The sequence below is a fragment of the Photinus pyralis genome, unplaced genomic scaffold (assembly GCF_008802855.1).
Source record: "Photinus pyralis isolate 1611_PpyrPB1 unplaced genomic scaffold, Ppyr1.3 Ppyr1.4_LG3b, whole genome shotgun sequence".
In the NCBI taxonomy this organism is placed as follows: domain Eukaryota; kingdom Metazoa; phylum Arthropoda; class Insecta; order Coleoptera; family Lampyridae; genus Photinus; species Photinus pyralis.
This window is the reverse complement of record NW_022170510.1, coordinates 8,047,854-8,067,236: the sequence shown is the minus strand read 5'-3', so window position 1 is coordinate 8,067,236 and position 19,383 is coordinate 8,047,854. Positions and strand designations below refer to the sequence as shown.

General features: G+C 35.5%; 2 protein-coding genes across 7 annotated transcripts in view; both read right to left on the bottom strand.

The window, feature by feature from the left end:
* The window catches only part of LOC116166835 (peripheral plasma membrane protein CASK), a 72,402-nt gene that overhangs the window by 41,328 nt on the left and 11,691 nt on the right, over positions 1-19,383 (bottom strand). For 2 of the 6 annotated variants that reach the window (XM_031481993.1, XM_031481994.1), the window contains exon 1: positions 5,377-5,652. In XM_031481993.1, the coding sequence (XP_031337853.1) occupies positions 5,377-5,388 (12 nt within the window). In that variant the 5' untranslated portion in view covers positions 5,389-5,652. Of the gene's footprint in view, positions 1-5,376; positions 5,667-19,383 lie in introns of those variants that run through there. The other 4 variants (XM_031481992.1, XM_031481997.1, XM_031481995.1 and 1 more) reach the window with 4 other exon arrangements.
* LOC116167068 lies at positions 17,765-19,219 on the bottom strand. Its single transcript, XM_031482305.1, has one exon. The coding sequence runs from the start codon at positions 19,217-19,219 to the stop codon at positions 17,765-17,767; it is 1,455 nt and encodes a 484-aa protein (XP_031338165.1).

Sequence of the window (19,383 nt, the reverse complement as noted above, 5' to 3'; positions counted from 1 at the left end):
AACGCCAACTCCACCATGCGTTCTAAGGTTAACGTCTCCTCGAAATCGTGCTCACACATCTTGTCCAATATCGGCCCCTTTACTAACCCCGTCACGAATTTATCGCGAAGAACCGCATCTAAATTAGCAAACTTGCAATTCACTGCGAGATTTTTAATCCGCGCGTGCCACTCGGTCACCGATTCGTCAGTTTTTTGAGTTGCAGAATAAAACCCTGCGCGTTCCCGAAAAACTGAAATCTTCGACCTAAAATGTTTAGTCATGATTTCACATAATTCTGTGTAACTTTTGTCACTCGGTTTGTTCGGATACGATAAGTCTCTTAACAAATTGTATGTATCTGCTGTAAGTTGACTAATTAGAACCGCACATCGTTTTTTTGATCCTTCCGTATCTTGTATTCCATTAGCTGCTAGGAATTGCTCGAGCCTCTCCTGGTAAATGGTCCAATCCTGCCCTGCATGATTGAATCGCTCGATCACTCCAATTAAAGCCGCCATTTTCAATAAAACACAAATATCGTTTATAATAAACTTCCGCCACTGGTTAGTTCACACCCGCTGTATTAAATGTTCGTATTTAACACACTGCCACTTTATCTCGTCGCCAATGTTATGTATTAATCTTTGATCCGGACCGAATAAGAATAAAACTCAGATGGATTTTCAGTTTATTATCGTGATGCTTGCGATACAAGATGCTGTATATGAATGTTGAATTTTCTAAGGACCCTTCGGTAACTAACAGAAGGTTTACCGCCCCTACGTAACTTGATACATTCTATGTAAAACATATGGTTTGCCGCCTCGTAACTCGATACATTGCGAGGAACGGTCAGAAACCCATACTTCACATTTATTTACAAATGTTTGTTGGTGTTTGTTGGCGATATTTTCTCCTTTGTTTGTTTTTGTAATTATTAAAGAAAAGCTAAGTTTGAGCGTGAAGTTGGATCCTGTTATTATAATTTTTAATCTGTAATAGTTTAATAGTTTGTTGGTAATTGTTGGCTATATGGCCTAATAATAAGTAGCTGGTAGTCAGTGATGCTCATCGAGAAATTGAGTTTTTAGGTCTATGTTCAAAGTCATTTATATAAACTACCTATTTTACGATAATTGACGGATGCAATCGATCGGAGTTTATATATTCCATAAAAGATTTTCTTTCCTTGTCTTTAATAATTACTTCACACTAAACTTCGATTGATTTCATCCGTGAATTTTCGTATTATACTTTGTATACACGACTTTAAACATAGACCCCAAAACGCAATTTCTTGATCATTATCACTGCCCACCAGCGCAATAGATAAAACCCGAGAATCTCATTTTGAATCATTAACAATGAATAATAATCGTTCTTTGAAAGAGTAACGTAACAACTTGGTAATTAGGTCTGTACAGAGAAACATCAAAGGGTTGTATTGACAATATAGGAAAAAAACCGAAATAGCAAAACCCACCGAAATTTCTCAAAAAGCTAAAATAAGGAATAGTGATTACAGTTGTAATAGTATTATGCACCTTCAGATTCTTCTTCCCCAGACATATTCGTCCACGGAATAGTAGTCGACGGAAACTTTTCTCCCAAAGAAGCTGACAGCAAGTGCTCCATGGTCACGTTCTCGCTTCCGGGATCAGACCGTTTTTTCAACCAGATATACGACTGTTATATGACTTGTTATTTTATATTAATTGAATCTTACAGAATTTGGCAACTGGTTTCTGGGGCACATATTTTAATCCCCGAAAAATTCTGGCATTAGAACGTATATTTAGTTCTAAACGTGCTCTTAACAATCGGGTAATATTTCCAAAAACTACACTCTTCTAGAGAAGAAGAAAAAACGCCTTGCCAGAGATTCTTGAAATGTTAATGCTCCCTTATTGTAGATGGAGCTTGGGGTAAACTTTCCAATGAAATAAGCTATAATGCTTTATATAGAGTGGTCAGTAAATCCATCAAACAAATAATATAATAAATAACGAGGCATGGCATTATAGGGGCCTAAACCAAGAAATTGCTATACTCGGACATAAAAAATAAATATTGCTATTTTTGGGCGAGAGTAAATTATTCCGAATTTCCTCATCACAACCATAAATGCTATAATAATTGAGTTTTTACACTCAGGTGCAAAAAAAGTGTCCAACTAATCGTTTCAAGCGAGTTTCAAAGCATACACAAAAATATACTCTAATTATTTATGTGTAGTTTTCCCAATTTAATAAACATCTAAAAAAAACCAAGAAAAACAATGAAGTACCTACTATGGAGCTTTTTCCTCTCTTTATACCAGCCCCGCCCCGACACATACCTATGTATTGGACCTAAACACAATTTTCTGAATTAGAATTTATTATACTATTATAAATTTAACGAATAATTATAAAATAAACAAATAGGAAAAGTTTTGGTCCAATACATATGCGTCTGGGCTTGCATTTGTTTAAATGGAGTTCATTAATTAACTACTGAGTAATATAAGTGGAAACTTCCTTGTAAAAGGATTTCGCATGTCTGTACAAGTAACACGGGCTCATTTATGGAATAATTATAAGGGACAACAACAGTAGCACATACCTGAAGCTAATTGAAACTGCGCTATATGCAACCAACTTTGTCAGAGAAAATCCATTTGCGTCTAAATGCAACACGTAACGTTGTGATACAAAATGACGCCATGAAAAAAATCATAAAATAAACTTAAATGCAAATGCAAATACGTTTTTTTTCATGGAACTTTAAGAAAATTATGAAACCGTTAATCATGATAATCACCCAATAAAAACAAAAGGTTGGATGGCACCGACTTGCTGATAAATAAAATAAATAAATAAAAACTGACATCTTAAATAAAGTCTCTATTACTACATACTAGCAAGTACAATGTACGTACAATGTGACCAAAAGGAATATATGCTACATGTACCTACAAAGGGTGGAATACACGTGGAAATTATTAAAAAGGTAAATATCAATGCGCAATTTTATGGTTTTCATCATTTATTTAGATATGTTATTATTTTATTTTGGAAACAAAAAATGGCACAAAAGCTTTTGAAATTTTTCCCATCATTTCTCCCACAGTTGTGATGTGGAAGGGAAAATGACAAGCACAAGGCGGTTGAAAATGACTCAGACCGGCATTTTCTCACAAGGAATCTGCCCCTCACCGAGGTACTTCACTCCATCTCTTACGAATGTAGGATGGGGTGCAAGGGGCGGTGCATGTGTCGAAAGACAGGAGTAAAATGGACAATCTGCCTGAATCGTAAAACGCTCATGTTGAAGAAGAAACATTCACCACCCCACCCCTTGTCCATTGGAGGAAGAAGAGGAAGACTTCAACAATGAATTGATGATCCAGAAGATGATTCGGTAACGCACGATGAGGGTCAACGACATCAAAGGGTCCGAGAATCATTAGAATAGAATATTCCACAATTGATTTTGGAATTTGGCAAATAAGTATGGTTAAAATTGGTCAACTTTTAAAATTTGGGCGTTCCTCTACAACTTTGATTACAAGAATGTTTTGATAGAACCAGTAGTTTTGACGCTACAAGTGACAGAAAGTGGTCACATTTTAGCGAATATGGAAAAAAATGGTCGTTCTTCAGCTGTCGATTACTACCTTATAAATTAAAGTTGGGGGGGGGGGGGTCAATCGAGGCAGAATTGAACGCTATTTAATTTGTTTCTTGGTATATACCCAACAAACATACATAAACAAGTATAAATTGTGCACAACTGTTGTGCAGATAAAGCGCATTTTTTTAAACCGAAATAGCTTTTGTTTTGACATCACCAATGGATATATTTCTTGCAGACGTCTCAACCGCCCTTTGTGTGTACCCTCTTCCGATAATCCGTTCTTGAGGGATAAGGGAATATATCCGATCACGATAAGAGGTCGAGTAGGAGGAGGGCTATGGTTGGTAGAAATTAATTCCCCCCCCCCCCCCCACTAAAATTAATTTTTAACTTTTGCATCATTTTTATGCAGCACGTATTGCTCTAGCTCATAAAATATGAGGAGTGGGAGAAGGAACTTCTCTTGAAGGAGTTGAATGTAAGTTCGGTTTAGGTTAACCGATTTTCACATCATTGGTCTTATTGGAAAGAGATCTCTTCGTGTAATCAGATTTTACACGAATGGAGTCGTTGTAGTAAATGTGACATATTAACGTTCAACTTGGCAGGTTTTCTTGAAAATTTCCAATGGAATGATACATTTATTATATGATGTTTTCAAATGTGTACCAAAAATTAAAAATATAAGTGAAAACCGCATTTTGATACCTGCCTCTTAAGCAGAGATATGGCGAAAAAACGCACAATTACGAACATAAATTGCAATATTAGATTCTAGTTGGCTTTGAAACAAAAGAAACAATGCCACGTACAAAAACTGAGGAATGCATTACCCACTCTCCTTGAAGCTTGGAATTTTGGAAACCAGGCGAACCATGTATTTTCAACACGATGGGTGCACGGCACATTTCTGGGTAAGTGTGCGACATTATTTGAATTTTCGGTATCGTGGAGAATTGAAAGGAAGAGGAAATATTTTTCTAGGCCAGCTAGATCACCCGACCTAACTTACCTAGGCTTTTTGTGGGGGAGGATAAAGACCTGATCTTTCACTCAAGGCAGGATGTCGTGGCGAGAATTGGACGTGGAATTCATATCATATTTCTGGTATAATTTTCATTGGCGCCATCTTTGATGTCACTTTCTGAGAATGTTTTGAAATATAGAAAAACACCAACTAGAGCAGCGTTCATAAAAATCAATCTCAATCAGAAAATAAAACGATCGCTATGATACTTCGAAAACAGTATAATAGGAAGTTTGAAAAGTAGAAAACTTTTATATCAGAATTGTATTTTAAAACTGTTACCGTCAGGAGTTAAAACAAGAAGTCACAGATATAATTGTATGAGATATAGGTACCAAAAAGTCTGAAAAGAATATTTATAAGAACGTATTTACAAAGCCTTTGGAGTTACTTTGAAAAGAGGAAAACACAATTGCAACGTAAACAATGTGTAAAAAGAAACTCGTATTATACCTTTCAGAGTGACGCTCAGATAATAAAAACGTCGATTTATAAGGTAGACCTAGCTTTGCTTTATACATACTTGTTATAAAGATTCACAGAAACATCAAACCCATTGAACCAAATATAATATCGATACGAAATACTCAGGTTACATTTATTAAGAAATCATAAAATATTTATGGCGGGGATACGGTAAATAAATCTTATTTTGAAGCATCACAATATAATAGATGGGATCATGCAGCATGCTACCTACTTGGAAAAACAGTAATGTAAGAAAAATAGATTTCATTTATAAAACTTACGTAACACAGCATAGCATCGAAATCGCATTACAGCAAATGCTCAATAAAAAACCACTTTCTTGATGTTCTCACTCTTCCAAAGTCCATTGGGATCTGTTTGCACTTCGATTCTTTGCCTTGAAGAGCACTCAGGATATATAAAGTTCTCAATTTACCGCGAGCACACCTTCCGAATTTTTTTATTACATGATCTAGTTGTTAACCGATTTGGGTTGGCTTTGTTGTCGTGAATAGGGAACGAGGTACGTTCCAATTTTATACCGAAATTTAAATTCTTTTCACTAAACGGACTCCAATATTACGTAATTGCAGAAAAATAACGAGATTTGTATACGCTCTACATATATGTAGTTAAACAAACGAACGACCAAAATTGGATTTGCCTCAGCAAATTCTGTAATTATTCTGTTTTGGTGAAATCCAATTATCCAAACGAGTTTGTCACAGCGTCAATAAAAAGTTTAAAAGTCCGGGCTTTGTAGATAAACAAGTACTAAAGCAGTGCGTATTTTACACATGTTACCTTCGACGTATATTTTGGTCGGTTTTGTACTAAATCAGATGTCTCTGTTATACAAAACCTAAATGATTTATTCTTAGCAGCGTACAATGGAATTCTCGACACTTATATCTTGTAAAATTGACGTTATGTGAAAGTTACTATCCATGGAAACCAATGTATCTATCTACATAGGGAAACATAAAAAAACAGGTCCTTACTGTATGAGTGTGTGAACTACTATCCTCATAAAAAATCACTCACAATACCTTCTCTTATTGGTATAAAATCGAGAGGAAACTCCCAACAATGCCGATCAGAACTAAGTTTGATGTCATTCTTTTTATATTAGTTTAAATTCATTTGAAAATTGATATTCTTTGTGTGACTAGAGCTAAGAAATGGGACCATCCATTTGTATTAGTTGTGACCCTTGTAGACATTTCCACAAAGAATTGGCGCTATATGAATTTTGCTCTTAGAAAATGTTATTCGTCTGTGTGGAACGCAATACAAAATCAGTAGTACTAGCAACAAGTATAAATTGTGCACAACTTAAGTTTTCACATCGCCAGTAGATGTGTCGCGTCTAGATCTTTCCACCCCTTGAGAGTACCCTACTGCAACACTCCGTTCTGCAGATGTTCGCAGTGAATGTTTTGACATCATCCGTAGATGTATCTCGTCCAGACGTTCTACTTGCGCCTTTATGAGATTTATCTTGTTTTTGTGAGTACTCTCCTTCGAAAAACCGTTTTCGAGATATATTTGGTCTAAAAGTGTTTCCACCAATGAATATACTCTACTAGATCCATGGTTGGAATTAATTCCTTTCGTTGAGACCTTTAATTAGAATACCATGAAATATAAAATCAATTCCCCCCGTTACCCACTGATCTCGAAAAGGAGTCCCGTAGGAAAAAGTTTGAAGAAATCAATTCATTTCGGTGAGACCTTTTATTAGAATCCATGAAGGGTAGAAGGTGTGTTCATCCCCGCCCCCCCCCCTTCCTCATTTTCAAAAGTTGTACTTGGCACCGACAGAAGTATGCGTATGCACTAAAACTACGCCAGGTAATAGTTTTTACGGGCTCTAGATTCTAGAAGATGACTTCTCCTGTCGCCAGTAAAACTTCAATTACCTCTCTAATAATGTAAAATGCTATTACGCACTCTGCCTGTGTGAACGCGCGCTCAATTGATTTTTTGTTAGTGCTGTTACTGAATCTGATGGATTATTAATAAACCAATTTCGAATTTACGGAACTTATCAAAAGACGTCTAATTATAATTTTACATAATTAACATCTGTTTCGTAATTTGATTTTATGTGATGTCTGCTTTTAATTGCATTTTATTCATAAAATTTTAAAATACCCGAACAAGAGGACAAGAAGCTTTGTGGGAAGTTAGTATTTCAATTTCCTTACAAGTGACAAGATTAATTAATCTTGTATATTACTTGTATATCTTTTCAACGAAAATAATCATTTACTTCTAATAAAGTTTTCAACAATTTTGTAGCGATGTCTGGTATACTCGCTACAATACCTAGTGTGTAGGCACAACAATTATATGCTTACTTGGTAGTGAACACAGTTCAACTTGTTCAATCAAATTTAAAGACAATAATATAAATGAAAAAAATTTAAATAATCACTTGCCATTGTTTCCTATTCTTATAGAACGTATTGTTCTTAACATCACTCCAGAAATACCGTTGTGTAATTGCAATATTATTAATCGAAGCCTTTGTCGTGGTTAGTACATGAAATTACTTCAAAAATCAAATTAAATTACCCATGATATAGCTACGGAATCAAAGTGAGTATGCGTCAAACTATTTTGTGTATGACTCCTTGCATAAAAATTCCGTTAGTGTGATATCTAGGTCAAAATATCTTGGTTTCACTTCAATGTTTAACTCAAAAGACACTTTGGATGCTGGGGCGGCCCTTACTTCGATTTTACTAACAGTAGTGTTATGAATCTGTGTGAATTTGCCCCCCAGGTTCCAAAAATAATTATTTTTTACAGAGCGCCCCGAATACCTTCGTTTGTGCCCCCGCAGTTTTTCAGTTATTTCAAATACAAAATTCCATACTGTCCCCCCTCCATTTTTCAAATTTGACATTTTTTCTTGTGATCGTTTGCGCTTTGTCTGCGCATGTTTGCCCCTCGAATACCTTCGTTTGCGCCCCCGCTATATATTGCGAAGGGTGAAGGCGCTTCGGGAGAGTGCAAATCAAATAAATGTGGGAATTTCTCGTCCATTTTTGTTAAGTTCTACAGAAACAAATAATTTAATTCAGTCTTGTGTGTTTATTAATGGAAAAGGGGTCGGTCGGTAATCAATTAGATATCCACAATTCAATTGAGGTTTTAAGTACATTATTTTTAATATTTTAACATTTGAAATGAGTCATCACGTTTTGAAAATATGATTTGTAAATACACAATAACTTGATTAATTTCTCTGTGCCTGCGGAAAGGAAATAATTTTGTTTCTTGTTTCGAATCGCAATATACAGAAAGGCTGTTCGCAAGTGGGCCCGACGAACGACAATTTAATCAAATATTTAATGTTGAACAATTTTTAATTTAGGTCTACTCGAAGAAAAAATGAATTTCTATTGACTCGGTGTAGCCATTGTTATTCTCGCAAGAAGAAAGAATTGTACACTTTGAAATTTTTAAGAATTATGGAATAGTAGAATTTACGACGTTACTTCTATGGCCGCCAACATGAATTCCAATAAACCAAGTCAATACTTTTACCTGAACAACATTAATGGTAAGCAGCCAAGACGGTAAATTGATAATTGGTGATATTGTTAAAGATTATTCTCTGGAAAGGACAACAAATAATTAAAAAATGTTACAATAGCTGAACAAATGGCAAAGGGTGCATGTTTTCGTTCCGTTTCCGGTTCATTTTTGGTATAAGGGTGTAATTACAAACTGTCCTTATGTTCATGGTGAATAGAAAAATGGGGGGTTTCCATTAAAAGAAATTAAAGTTATTACAAGTTATCGCACTAAATAAAAATAAAAACTAATAAATGCAACATGAAATGAAATGAAATTGATATTTTAATCGAGAGAGTAAATAAAATCTGTATACTGCCACTCTATTCACACTGCTGTTGATAACAAAAATCTAAGACAATAAAAAATGCAAAAATGAATAATCATTTTTAGGCTTTTTATTTCTGGCTACCTCTTTTCTTCATTATTCCTGAAGGGAAACCGCAGAACTTTCGATTTCCTCAAAATTGCGTAAGAAAAATTCATTTGGGAAGTTCCACCACCATCTCATTCATCCAAGTACGCCATAGACGAGTTTGTACCTTACCGGCAGATTCGAGTGAAATTAATCACGATATACCATCTTCACCTTACATGGATTTTGTTTCCCTACACTTCGATAATTGATCACTTTTGTAACTCCGAGAATTCATTTCTGTTAGTTTGATTACATTGTATCCTTCAGATTAGCTGTGTTATTTGAGATATTAGCTAACTTTGCTTTATAAATTAGTTTTTGAAGTTACCGAGACGTTGTCCGAAGCCGACATCTATAATTTTTAGTTATACGTTATTTGTTTTACTCCAAATAATTCGTCCATACTACCTGATTTACATTTTAAATTGATTAGAGCAATATAAATTTAATTATTTGTGTATCGTAGTAGTATGTTTCACTACTAGTCCAGAAAGGAAACCTTTCCCGTGGACGCATGACGTTTCCTGTGTGAGGCGTTGTGCCATTGGTACCAAATCACTCTCTCTGTGGTGAATGACTGGTAATAGTAGAATCAGTGAAAGATCCAGGTGTCATTCTGGACACGAATAACGTCATTATGGCTACATTCTATCAAAAGCAAGCAGTGGCGTGCGTCTACCGAGGCGTCTACAGAACTTAAGAGGGTAACTTTTTTATGGCAAAGCACTATTTTTTGTGAGATATTATTAAAGAATGAACTTATTTTTAATATGACAACATAAAAAAACATGTTCAAATTAGTATCCTAGTATCGTATGGGTGGCACTCCCTAGGTCGCATCAACAACCTTCTGTGTGACTTAACGGCAGTCGTGGTGGGACCGCCAGCTTTACATGCCTTCCAAAGCATGGTAGTCTGGAGATTAGACATTAAATTATGTAATCCTAAGCATCATTAGAATTAAAAATTTAAACCAGCAACTGAAACTTTAACGCAATCCCCGCGAGCAGTTTGAATATCGGAGCCCTAATCGATATAAAACGGAGGTACTCTGAAATGTTTGGTATAAATGTCGAGATAACAGTAAAATATATGTTTATTACCATTTCACTTTTCGAAAAATTACCATGGCTACTAAGAGTGTTTAATGATACAATATTTGGATTTAAAAATTGGTAGATAAGTGAAAGTGCTCAAATGAAATAAACGTAGTGGAAAAAAAATGAAGCCATTTTAATCTTGGCACTTGTCGATGCGAGGTCTCGCCTCACGCAGTAATTGATTAGTGCTCATTATTGCAAAGAAAACGGGCGTGTTCGCGCAAAGCTTTTTAGATGTCGCAATATTTGAAGAGAAGTTAGTCAATGTTTGTTTAAAAAAAACACTCTGTGAACGTCTACGGAAAATTATTCACGTTTTACTAAACAACAAATTCTATGCCATTTTAGTAACTAGGTACCTACGCTAAACCCTTCCATACTACGACACCTTTTCTGTATTCCATTCGTATACCATCTATTTCGCAACATAAATTGGAACGCATCTCCAACATGAAAATGTTTTGCTTAACGACTTTGTGGAACTTATATTGTTCAAAGTTTGAAAAGTACCACAAACTTTTAAAGTGTTATAGTCAAATTAGCAAAAACGCAATTGACTTTCATAAAAGTAATATCCGTAAGTACCACGAATCTGTGTCGATTTTGTTTGCATTTTTACAGCACATCGAATAATTAAAAGTCTATCAAGTTTATAACAGACGGAAGAAGAAAAATAAATTAATTATATTTTTATGCGCTAAATGGCAAATAAACCTCATTATATAAAGCTGGCAATTTTGAAGAATAATTTATTTTATATCGTTACAGTGAATTGCTCTGAAACAATTGCCATCCTTTTAGTGAAGTTCACATTTTTCTTAATGGCGCTCTGGAGAGAACACAGAAGCTGAAACAAAAGTGGAATTTCCACAACCTACTCTTTTTCTTGTACATAAAAAATGCACCAATTTGAAAAGATATTGCTCAATTCGTTTCTAACCGAAGTGGATTGGTATTGCACGCTGTTTGCTCTGGCGTTCAATTCGATGTTTCGCGTAAAAATATCGAGTAATACCACAGATTACGTATAGGCTAATCTGTGGTAATTCTGTGTGAATATGATATGACCCTAGTTCCTTTGAAATATGTATATTGGGGAACAATCAAATTCTCCGCGACAGTTTATAAAAACACAATAGGTAGTATAGCAGATTGAGTGTAGAAACTGCATGAGTAACTTTGGTATTTATTGAAGATGGAAGGTTTTAAGCAATTAAGGAAGTTATTAAATATGTACTTGGTTACAATTTAGAAAAAAAAACTCTACTATAAATATGTTCCAGATCGGAAGAATTCCTAATCGTAAGTCACTTTTCGAAATCTTCAAACGATCTAAAGTGGTGCTCGAAAAGTCCATGAGGCATCGACCGAAGGGGGTAAGGTCCTGTGAATAAGCTGCATAGAGTAAGACAACCCGTCGTACGGCTTCCAGAATCGCCGAGTATTATCGTGAAGCACAATGATTTGATGTTGTCTCACGTCGTATTCCGGCCTTTTATGTTTGAGTGCTCGACTCAAACGGATCATTTGTTCTCGGTAGACTTTCCCTGTGACCGTTTGACCAGGTTTCAACAGCTTATTATGTACCACTCCTTTCTGGTTTCACCAGATGCAGAGCATTGTCTTGTCTTCATCGACATCTCGCTTTGGCTGCAAAGTGGGTGACTGTCCTGGTTTAACCTAAACCTAAAAGGTTTGCGCTTTGGATTATCCAAGTAGATCCACTTTTTTTCTCTAGTGAACAATGTGATGGTTCACTGTTGCCTTTGTAGAAAGATTTGGCAAATGGTTTTTTGTCGTTCCATGTCTCTTTCCTTCAAGCTGTATGGTCCCAATTTTTTAAGCTTCCGGATCTGTCCTATGGCATGAAAATGATTGGAAATTGTTAGTTGACGACGAAACCAATCGTAGCACAATTTACGAGATAGAGCAGAATCGCGATCTCTACAAGAATTCGGTGAGCTTTAGCAGCACTTTTTTAGTAGTTTAGTAGTGCAATAACGCAAATGCTCTTCTTCTGGGACAATACTCGACATGCTTAACGTAATTAAAAAATATTTCACCGCACAAAATTAAATTTTTCTTCACTCAATATTGTTGACAGATAAATAAACTTTATATCAAAAAAATCAAATTTCAAAGACAACACATCAGGAAACAACAACAGGGTGGTTGCAAATTCGTGGCTCACCATTGGAATCTTTGCAACGGTGAGAGATACAATGTAGGTAGCATGGGAGCTTTCCCCTTTTTGTGACTAAAAAACGCTTATGAAATTTTTAAAAAATAACTGAGATGATATCACCGAAAAACTGAAAATGTCAAATTTCGTTTTCCCTCTCCCTACCTTAAGTTATCGGAAATGGGTGGTTGTCGTTAGCGACTACGGGCATTTTTTTAGGAGAATCTGAATCTGTAGATGTAGATACTACAGGCTACTACTTTCTTATTTCTTATGTAGGTACTGATTCTTACGGAATGAAATAGAGGACAAAATAGAAAAATCTATACTTTTACATAAATTTACAAGAAACATTTGAAAATCAAAGTTTTACATTTATTTCTCAAGTTATCCACGAGTAACTAGATCTTGTTGAATCAACATGGCGATGCATTCAAATGGATTTCTCTTTTTGCCCTCAATCTCATTCCGTAAAAATCCAATGTGGCGCTCATAAGAACTAAGAAAGTAGTAGTAGCCTGTTGTGTCATACATTTAGCGTGCTATGGGAATTCTGATAAAAGATTCAGATTCTCCGACAAAAAATTCTCATAGAAGGCAACCGTCAATTTCCGACCGTTTAAGCTAGCGGAAATGAAAACGAAAACATTTTCAGTTTTTCGGTGATATCTCAGTTATTTTTCAGGGCAGTGATTCAGTAATTGAGTGGGAATTATTTTTCGAGAGTCAATGCGAGAAGAGTACGGTCCCCACCCAAGGCATTTGCGGTTTGATAGTTAAATCCTAAGATAGTTTCGAATTCGAGGTGAACAAACTGTTCCAGTGGGCTCAAAAGTAACCACCAGTTAAGGTACAGTTTAAAAAAGTTTAAACTGTTTGAACGGGACTCGTATAGCTTATTTCAACACTAAACATCAAACAGGCTGACTGCCCAAACACAAAAAAAACAGTGTTTAAAACGTGCACCGAAAAAAACGCATTGTTATTCGTTATGTTCTCGTATTTAAAGGATCTTCTCTCTTCCACGTGTATTTGTATATATTATGACAATTTATTTGACACTTCTTATATATACAGTGCGGACGTATCTCTTATGCCCAGTTATACCATCAAAATTACCTAAGTCTTGCATAAAGTTATGTCGAACAAAATCTATGGCAACGATTAATAAGATAATTATTAAATAAGATAACAATCTACCGAAAAGCGGAACATGCCTGCACGAAATTTATTGATACATTTGAGAATTGCCTTGCACGTATCCTAACTGCTTCTGATAACATTGTTCGCATGGGAGATTTCAATTTAGACCTCTTAAATTATAGTAGCTCGAATTGCATTAAATTTACCAGTATGTTGTATGAGGTCGGTCTAAAACAATTAATTTGCGAACCTACTAGAATCACGGCTAACTCATCCACCCTACTGGACCTTATCATAGTTTCGGCTCAAATAAACGTCGCTAGCAGTGGAACTGTTCCTATGCATCATATCTCGGACCACGCCTTGATTTTCTGCACATATCCTATTGACTGTAGTATGTATGATACCTACAAGCCGCAACCCTTGTTTAAAACTTATGGCGATTTTAGCAAATTTAATAATTGTGAGTTCAACGATCTCTTGCAGTCGGTCAATTGGAATTATCTGTATGAACTTCATAATATCAACGACATCGTAAATTATTTTAATTCGCTTATTTTATTCATCTTTGATATTCATGCACCATTGAGAACGGTACGTATAACCAAACCGAAATCCCCATGGCTTACTGACAATATAAGACTTATGATGTCCCTAAGAGATAACGCTTTAAAAAAATTTTAAAAAACCAACAATAGCGTACACTGGGTTTATTACAAAATGATGCGTAATTATACTAAATACGCCATCCAAAAAGAAAAAAAAGCCTATTTAGCTTACCACATCAGGACTAGTAAATTGTCTAATCTATGGAAGGAACTTAAACGGTTGGATATATACTCAAAATCGCGCAATGTAGAAATTCCTTTACATCTGAACCAAGCGAATAATTTAAACGAAGCGTTTATTTACAAGCATAATTATTCTATAAACAATGACTTAGTACACTTTTACACAAATAACATTATGTGTGAGTTTCGCGACACGTTACAATTTCAACAAGTTTCAAACATTGAAGTCATGAATATACTTTATAATATTAAGTCAAAAGCCGTTGGCGAAGATGGCATAAGTCTTGATATGCTACTGTTATGTTGTCCGCTTATCATTACTTACATCACGTACATCATTAACGTATGTCTTAGATCTAACACGGTACCTGATATTTGTAAAGTGGCTAATGTGGTTCCTATTCCAAAAAATAACAACTCTCAAAATATTAATGACTTGCGCCCCATCAGCATACTCCCCGTATTGTCGAAGGTGTTGGAAAAGGTGGTAGCTAATCAGATGCAAAGTCATGTTGATAAGTATTGTATTTTGCCAAAAACGCAATCTGGGTTCAGAAATGGATATAGCTGTACGACTGCCTTGTTAAATCTAACTGATGATATCTTTACTGCGACGGATGCTAACAAACTATCAATTTTAGTAATGCTCGATTTTTCAAAGGCCTTCGATATGATCGATCATGACATCTTATTAAGTTTACTTCACTACGTTGGCTTTAGTACCAATGCATGTACATTTATGACAAATTACCTTAAAGGTAGAACCCAAAGAGTCACACTTAATTGCCATCGGTCTACTGCTCTACCCATATGCTGTGGGGTTCCCCAAGGGTCCATATTGGGTCCTTTGCTGTTCATATTGTACACTTCAAATTTTGGCAATTGTTTAAAGCATGCTAAATTTCATCAATATGCAGATGATACCCAATTGCACTACGACTTTCTCGAATGCAATATTGAACAAGCGGTTGAATTCATGAATAGTGATATATGCAGAATAGTTGAAACGTCCGAGGACCATGGTTTGCACATTAATACTTCAAAATCACTGGCTATGATGTTTGGGAAGAGAAGGGCAAGGGAACGACACAAAGATTCAGTGCGAATACGTGTAAAGGGCTCTACCTTACCAATTCAAGATTATGCAAAAAACCTTGGTGTGGTATTGGATTCTGACCTTAGATTCAAAAAACAAGTTTCAGAGATGATTAAGAAAGCTTTTTTAAATTTGAAATTAATTTTTCGTAACAGGCGCTCCATTAGTCAGCAGATAAAAAGTATTCTGTGCGAATCGCTCGTCCTTTCCCAGTTTAATTATTGTGATGCATTGTACGGACCTTGTTTGGACGCAGCCGATAAGTACAGGATACAAAAAATACAAAACTCATGTTTGCGTTTGATTTATGGTGTTAGAAAGTATGATCGAATCTCTCATAAATTACATGAGATGAAATGGCTTAATATGGAAAATAGGAGATTCTCTCACTCTGCTACATTATACCATAAAATAATCGCTGGGAAGACTCCATGGTACCTCTATGAGAAGGTCGGATTGAGCTCAAATAGTAGGTACGCTGCATTAATCACCCCACCATTCCATAAGTCAGCACTTTATGAGCGCTCTTTACAACTCATTGCCAAACTCGTGTAAAAGATTGCCTCCTCACAAATTCAAAAAGTACATCCAACTATTATTACTTAATCGTCAGTTGCAATAAACTCGTTGTCAATTTGGTTATCTTATAGGATTTATTTAGCCCTCATACCTAATCACGCACTCATTAACTCACATTTTCAGCACTCATCAATCGTTCATGAATTGTGCTGCAACCACGCACACCAGTTTATGTTATATTATTTAGAAGCCATATAGTCTTTCGTTCAAAACTTTATATGTATATTTGGGAAATGGGTTAAGTGGAAGAGCGAATGCAGTTTCTGCTGAGACTGCATTCGAACTTCGCCCAATTAGCTACTTAGCACGCAGAATGTTGTTTTTTTCTGTACTTTATATATGTTGTTGTAATGTAGTTAATAAAAGACATTATTATTATTATTATTATCTTCCGGTATCTTCCTTGATGGGTATTATTATTGGGAGTTATTCGCAGACTTTGTCAATTCGAATAATCTCCTTTATGAACAGATCATTCCAGCGTTTTCCTAAATAAGTAACAGATCGACAGTATGACTGTTTGTTGCATTCTACCTATAATTGATTTGTCGATGTTTAGTTCTTGTATGTGTTTAGACATGGATTTGGGTATTATTCCTGTGGTTGACATAATTATTGGGTGGATTTGAACTGTCTCTACTTTCCAGAGTTCTTTTATTTCTACCTTTAGATCTTGATATTTTCTTATTTTTTCATTGTATGTTTTTGTTATATTATTAGTGTTTACTACTTGCGTAGTCTACAAGATGAACAGTTTTCGTCGTTTTATTCCATATTATTGTGTCGGGTCTGTTGTGGTGGACAGTTTGGTTGGTATATATAGTGCGATTCCAGTGTAGTGCGTCTTGGGTGTTTTCGATGACTGCTTCAGGTTGATATTTCCAATGTTGAGTGTCCTTGTTGGTCTTAAAAAGTTTGTTTTCGATGGCTTGGTGCAGGATTTTACCCATGTTATCATGCCTTGTTAGGTAGTCGTTTTGACTTAGGGTTGTACAACCTGCCATGATGTGTTGGACTGTCTCTGGTTGTGTGCCACACCATCTGCATTTGTCATCTATTATTTCCTTTAGGATATGTTTTCGATAGTTTTTGGTGGCTACTACCTGGTCCTGGATAGATATAAAGAACCCTTCTGTTTCCGGAAAAAGTTTCCCATCTGTTAACCATTTGTACGACTGTTCTATGTCGACATGTGATTGGTTTACATCGTTGGGGTATCTCCCGTGGAGGACTTTTGTTTTCCAGGTATTAATCGTATGTTGTAGTTCATGTGCTTTTTGGGTTGTGAGATCTATATTAGTGTTTGACATGTTTATCGGTGTGTAATTTTCGTCTGCCTGTCTTATTGTTCTTATTAATGTTGAGTTTTCGCTTTTTTCTATGAAATATTTTCTTATCTTGTTGATTTGTTTCACGTGTAAATATGCTATATCTATGAAGCCCCGCCCTCCTTGTTTTCTTGGGATTGTTATTCTTTCTATAGCACTTCTTGGATGGTGTTTGTTGAATTGTGTGAGAGAGGTTCTGAGTTTTCTTTCTAAGTTGGTGAGATCTGTTGTAGACCATCTGATTATTCCATATGAGTGGGTTAAGACGGGTATTAATAGCTTTGGTTAGGTTTTTGGAGTTTAAGTTAGTTTTCATTAGTGATTTAAGTCGACGAGTGAATGTGTCCATTATTTTATCTTTAATTTTTGTGTGTGCAATGATTTTGCATTGTTCCATTCCCAAGTATTTGTAATATTCGGTTGGTTCGATTGAGGTGATTGCTTCTAGATCGGTTGTCTTGTTGTTATTATTTGACCTTTCTTTATAGCTTGTATTTTGCATTTTTCCGTACCCAGTTCCATGTTTATGTCTATACTGAATTTTTCCACAATTTTAATTATATTAATAAGATTTCTTTCGGAGTCTGCATATAGTTTCAGATCATCCATATAGAAGAGGTGTGTTATTGTGTGTTTTTGTTCTTTTGTTTTGATTGTGAAGCCTTTGTTGTTGTGTTTGAGAATTGATGAGAGCGAGTTCATACTTAAACAGAATAGAAGACTGCTTAGGCTATCCCCTTGGTATATACCTCTCTTTATGCTGATTTTTCCCGTTTTCAGGTCTTCTTTAGGCGTCTTTAATTGAACTGTTGTTTTCCACTTAGTCATTGCATTTTGAAGGAGGTTTATGACTTTGTTGTTGATTTTGTAAAGCTTTAAAGAATGTATGATCCAAGAGTGTGGGATTTTATCGTATGCTTTGATGTAATCTATGAAGCATGTAAATAAATTTCTCTTCTTTTTATGAGCTTGATTCATGATTATTGGATCTATTGTTAATTGCTCTTTGCACCCTAGTGTTCCAATGCGACTACCTTTTTGTTCTTCAGCAATAATTTGTTGGTTTTCACAGTGTTTTGTTACTATTTGTGTGATACATCCAGTTAATAGTTTGTATATTGTGTTAAGGCACGTAATGGGTCTGTAGTGGGCCGGATTCTTGGTGTTCGGGTTTTTTGGTTTTAGGTACGTTACGCCCTCACATATTTTATCTGGGAGATTTTGTGGATTATCCAGGATGTTATTAAATATTTCTAGGAGTTTGGGGTGCATGCTAGTTAACTTTTTCAGCCAGAAGTTGTGAATTTTGTCTGGTCCGGGACTTTTCCAGTTGTGAATTTTGCTCATTTGTGATGTTAGTGTTTCTTCAGTGATTTGGCTGCATGCCATGTCATTAATCCTTACTGCTTCTTCGTTGATTAAGTGCATGAAGTTTGCTTCGTTGTTGTATGTTACCGAGTTGGACCATATTTCTCCCCAAAATGTTTCGATTTCTTCTTTTGTAGGTGGTTCTGTGAGTTCTATGTTATTGTCTTCGTTTATTTTGTTATAGAATGCTTTTTGATTATTGGTGAACAGATAGTTGTCCGATTTTCTCGCATTGCTTTTTTTATATTGTTTCATTCTTTTCGATAGTATTGCTAGTCTTTGTCTGATTGTGTCTATAAGTTGGTCTGTTGATGTATTGGGCGAGTTCTTTTTAGTATGTTGTTTGTATTTGTTTTTAATCTCGTTTACTTTGCGTGTGAGTCTTCGATTTCTGTTGCCTCGTTTGTATTCTAGCATTCGTGCTAGATCTGCTCTGAGGCCTTCGATTTTTTTGTTTAATCTTCTTTCCCATGATGGTGTTATGTGAGCTGTTCTTCTCTTATTATTATTATTATTAATTAAGTGGAGCATAACTTAAATGCCATAGCAACGATTATCTTAATAATCTTACGTGTTAAAGGTTAAGAACATCTAGTAGCATTGGCGTGTTGTGTTAAAAGACTTGAACATTTGTTAACGCGTTGCGTAAGGTGAGATTTAATTAGTTTCAAGATAAGAACATGTCTTTGTGGGTA

Coding starts and splice junctions, on each gene's coding strand:
- LOC116167068 (XM_031482305.1), bottom strand. CDS start 19,219: ATGCTCCACTTAATTAATAATAATAATAATAAGAGAAGAACAGCTCAC.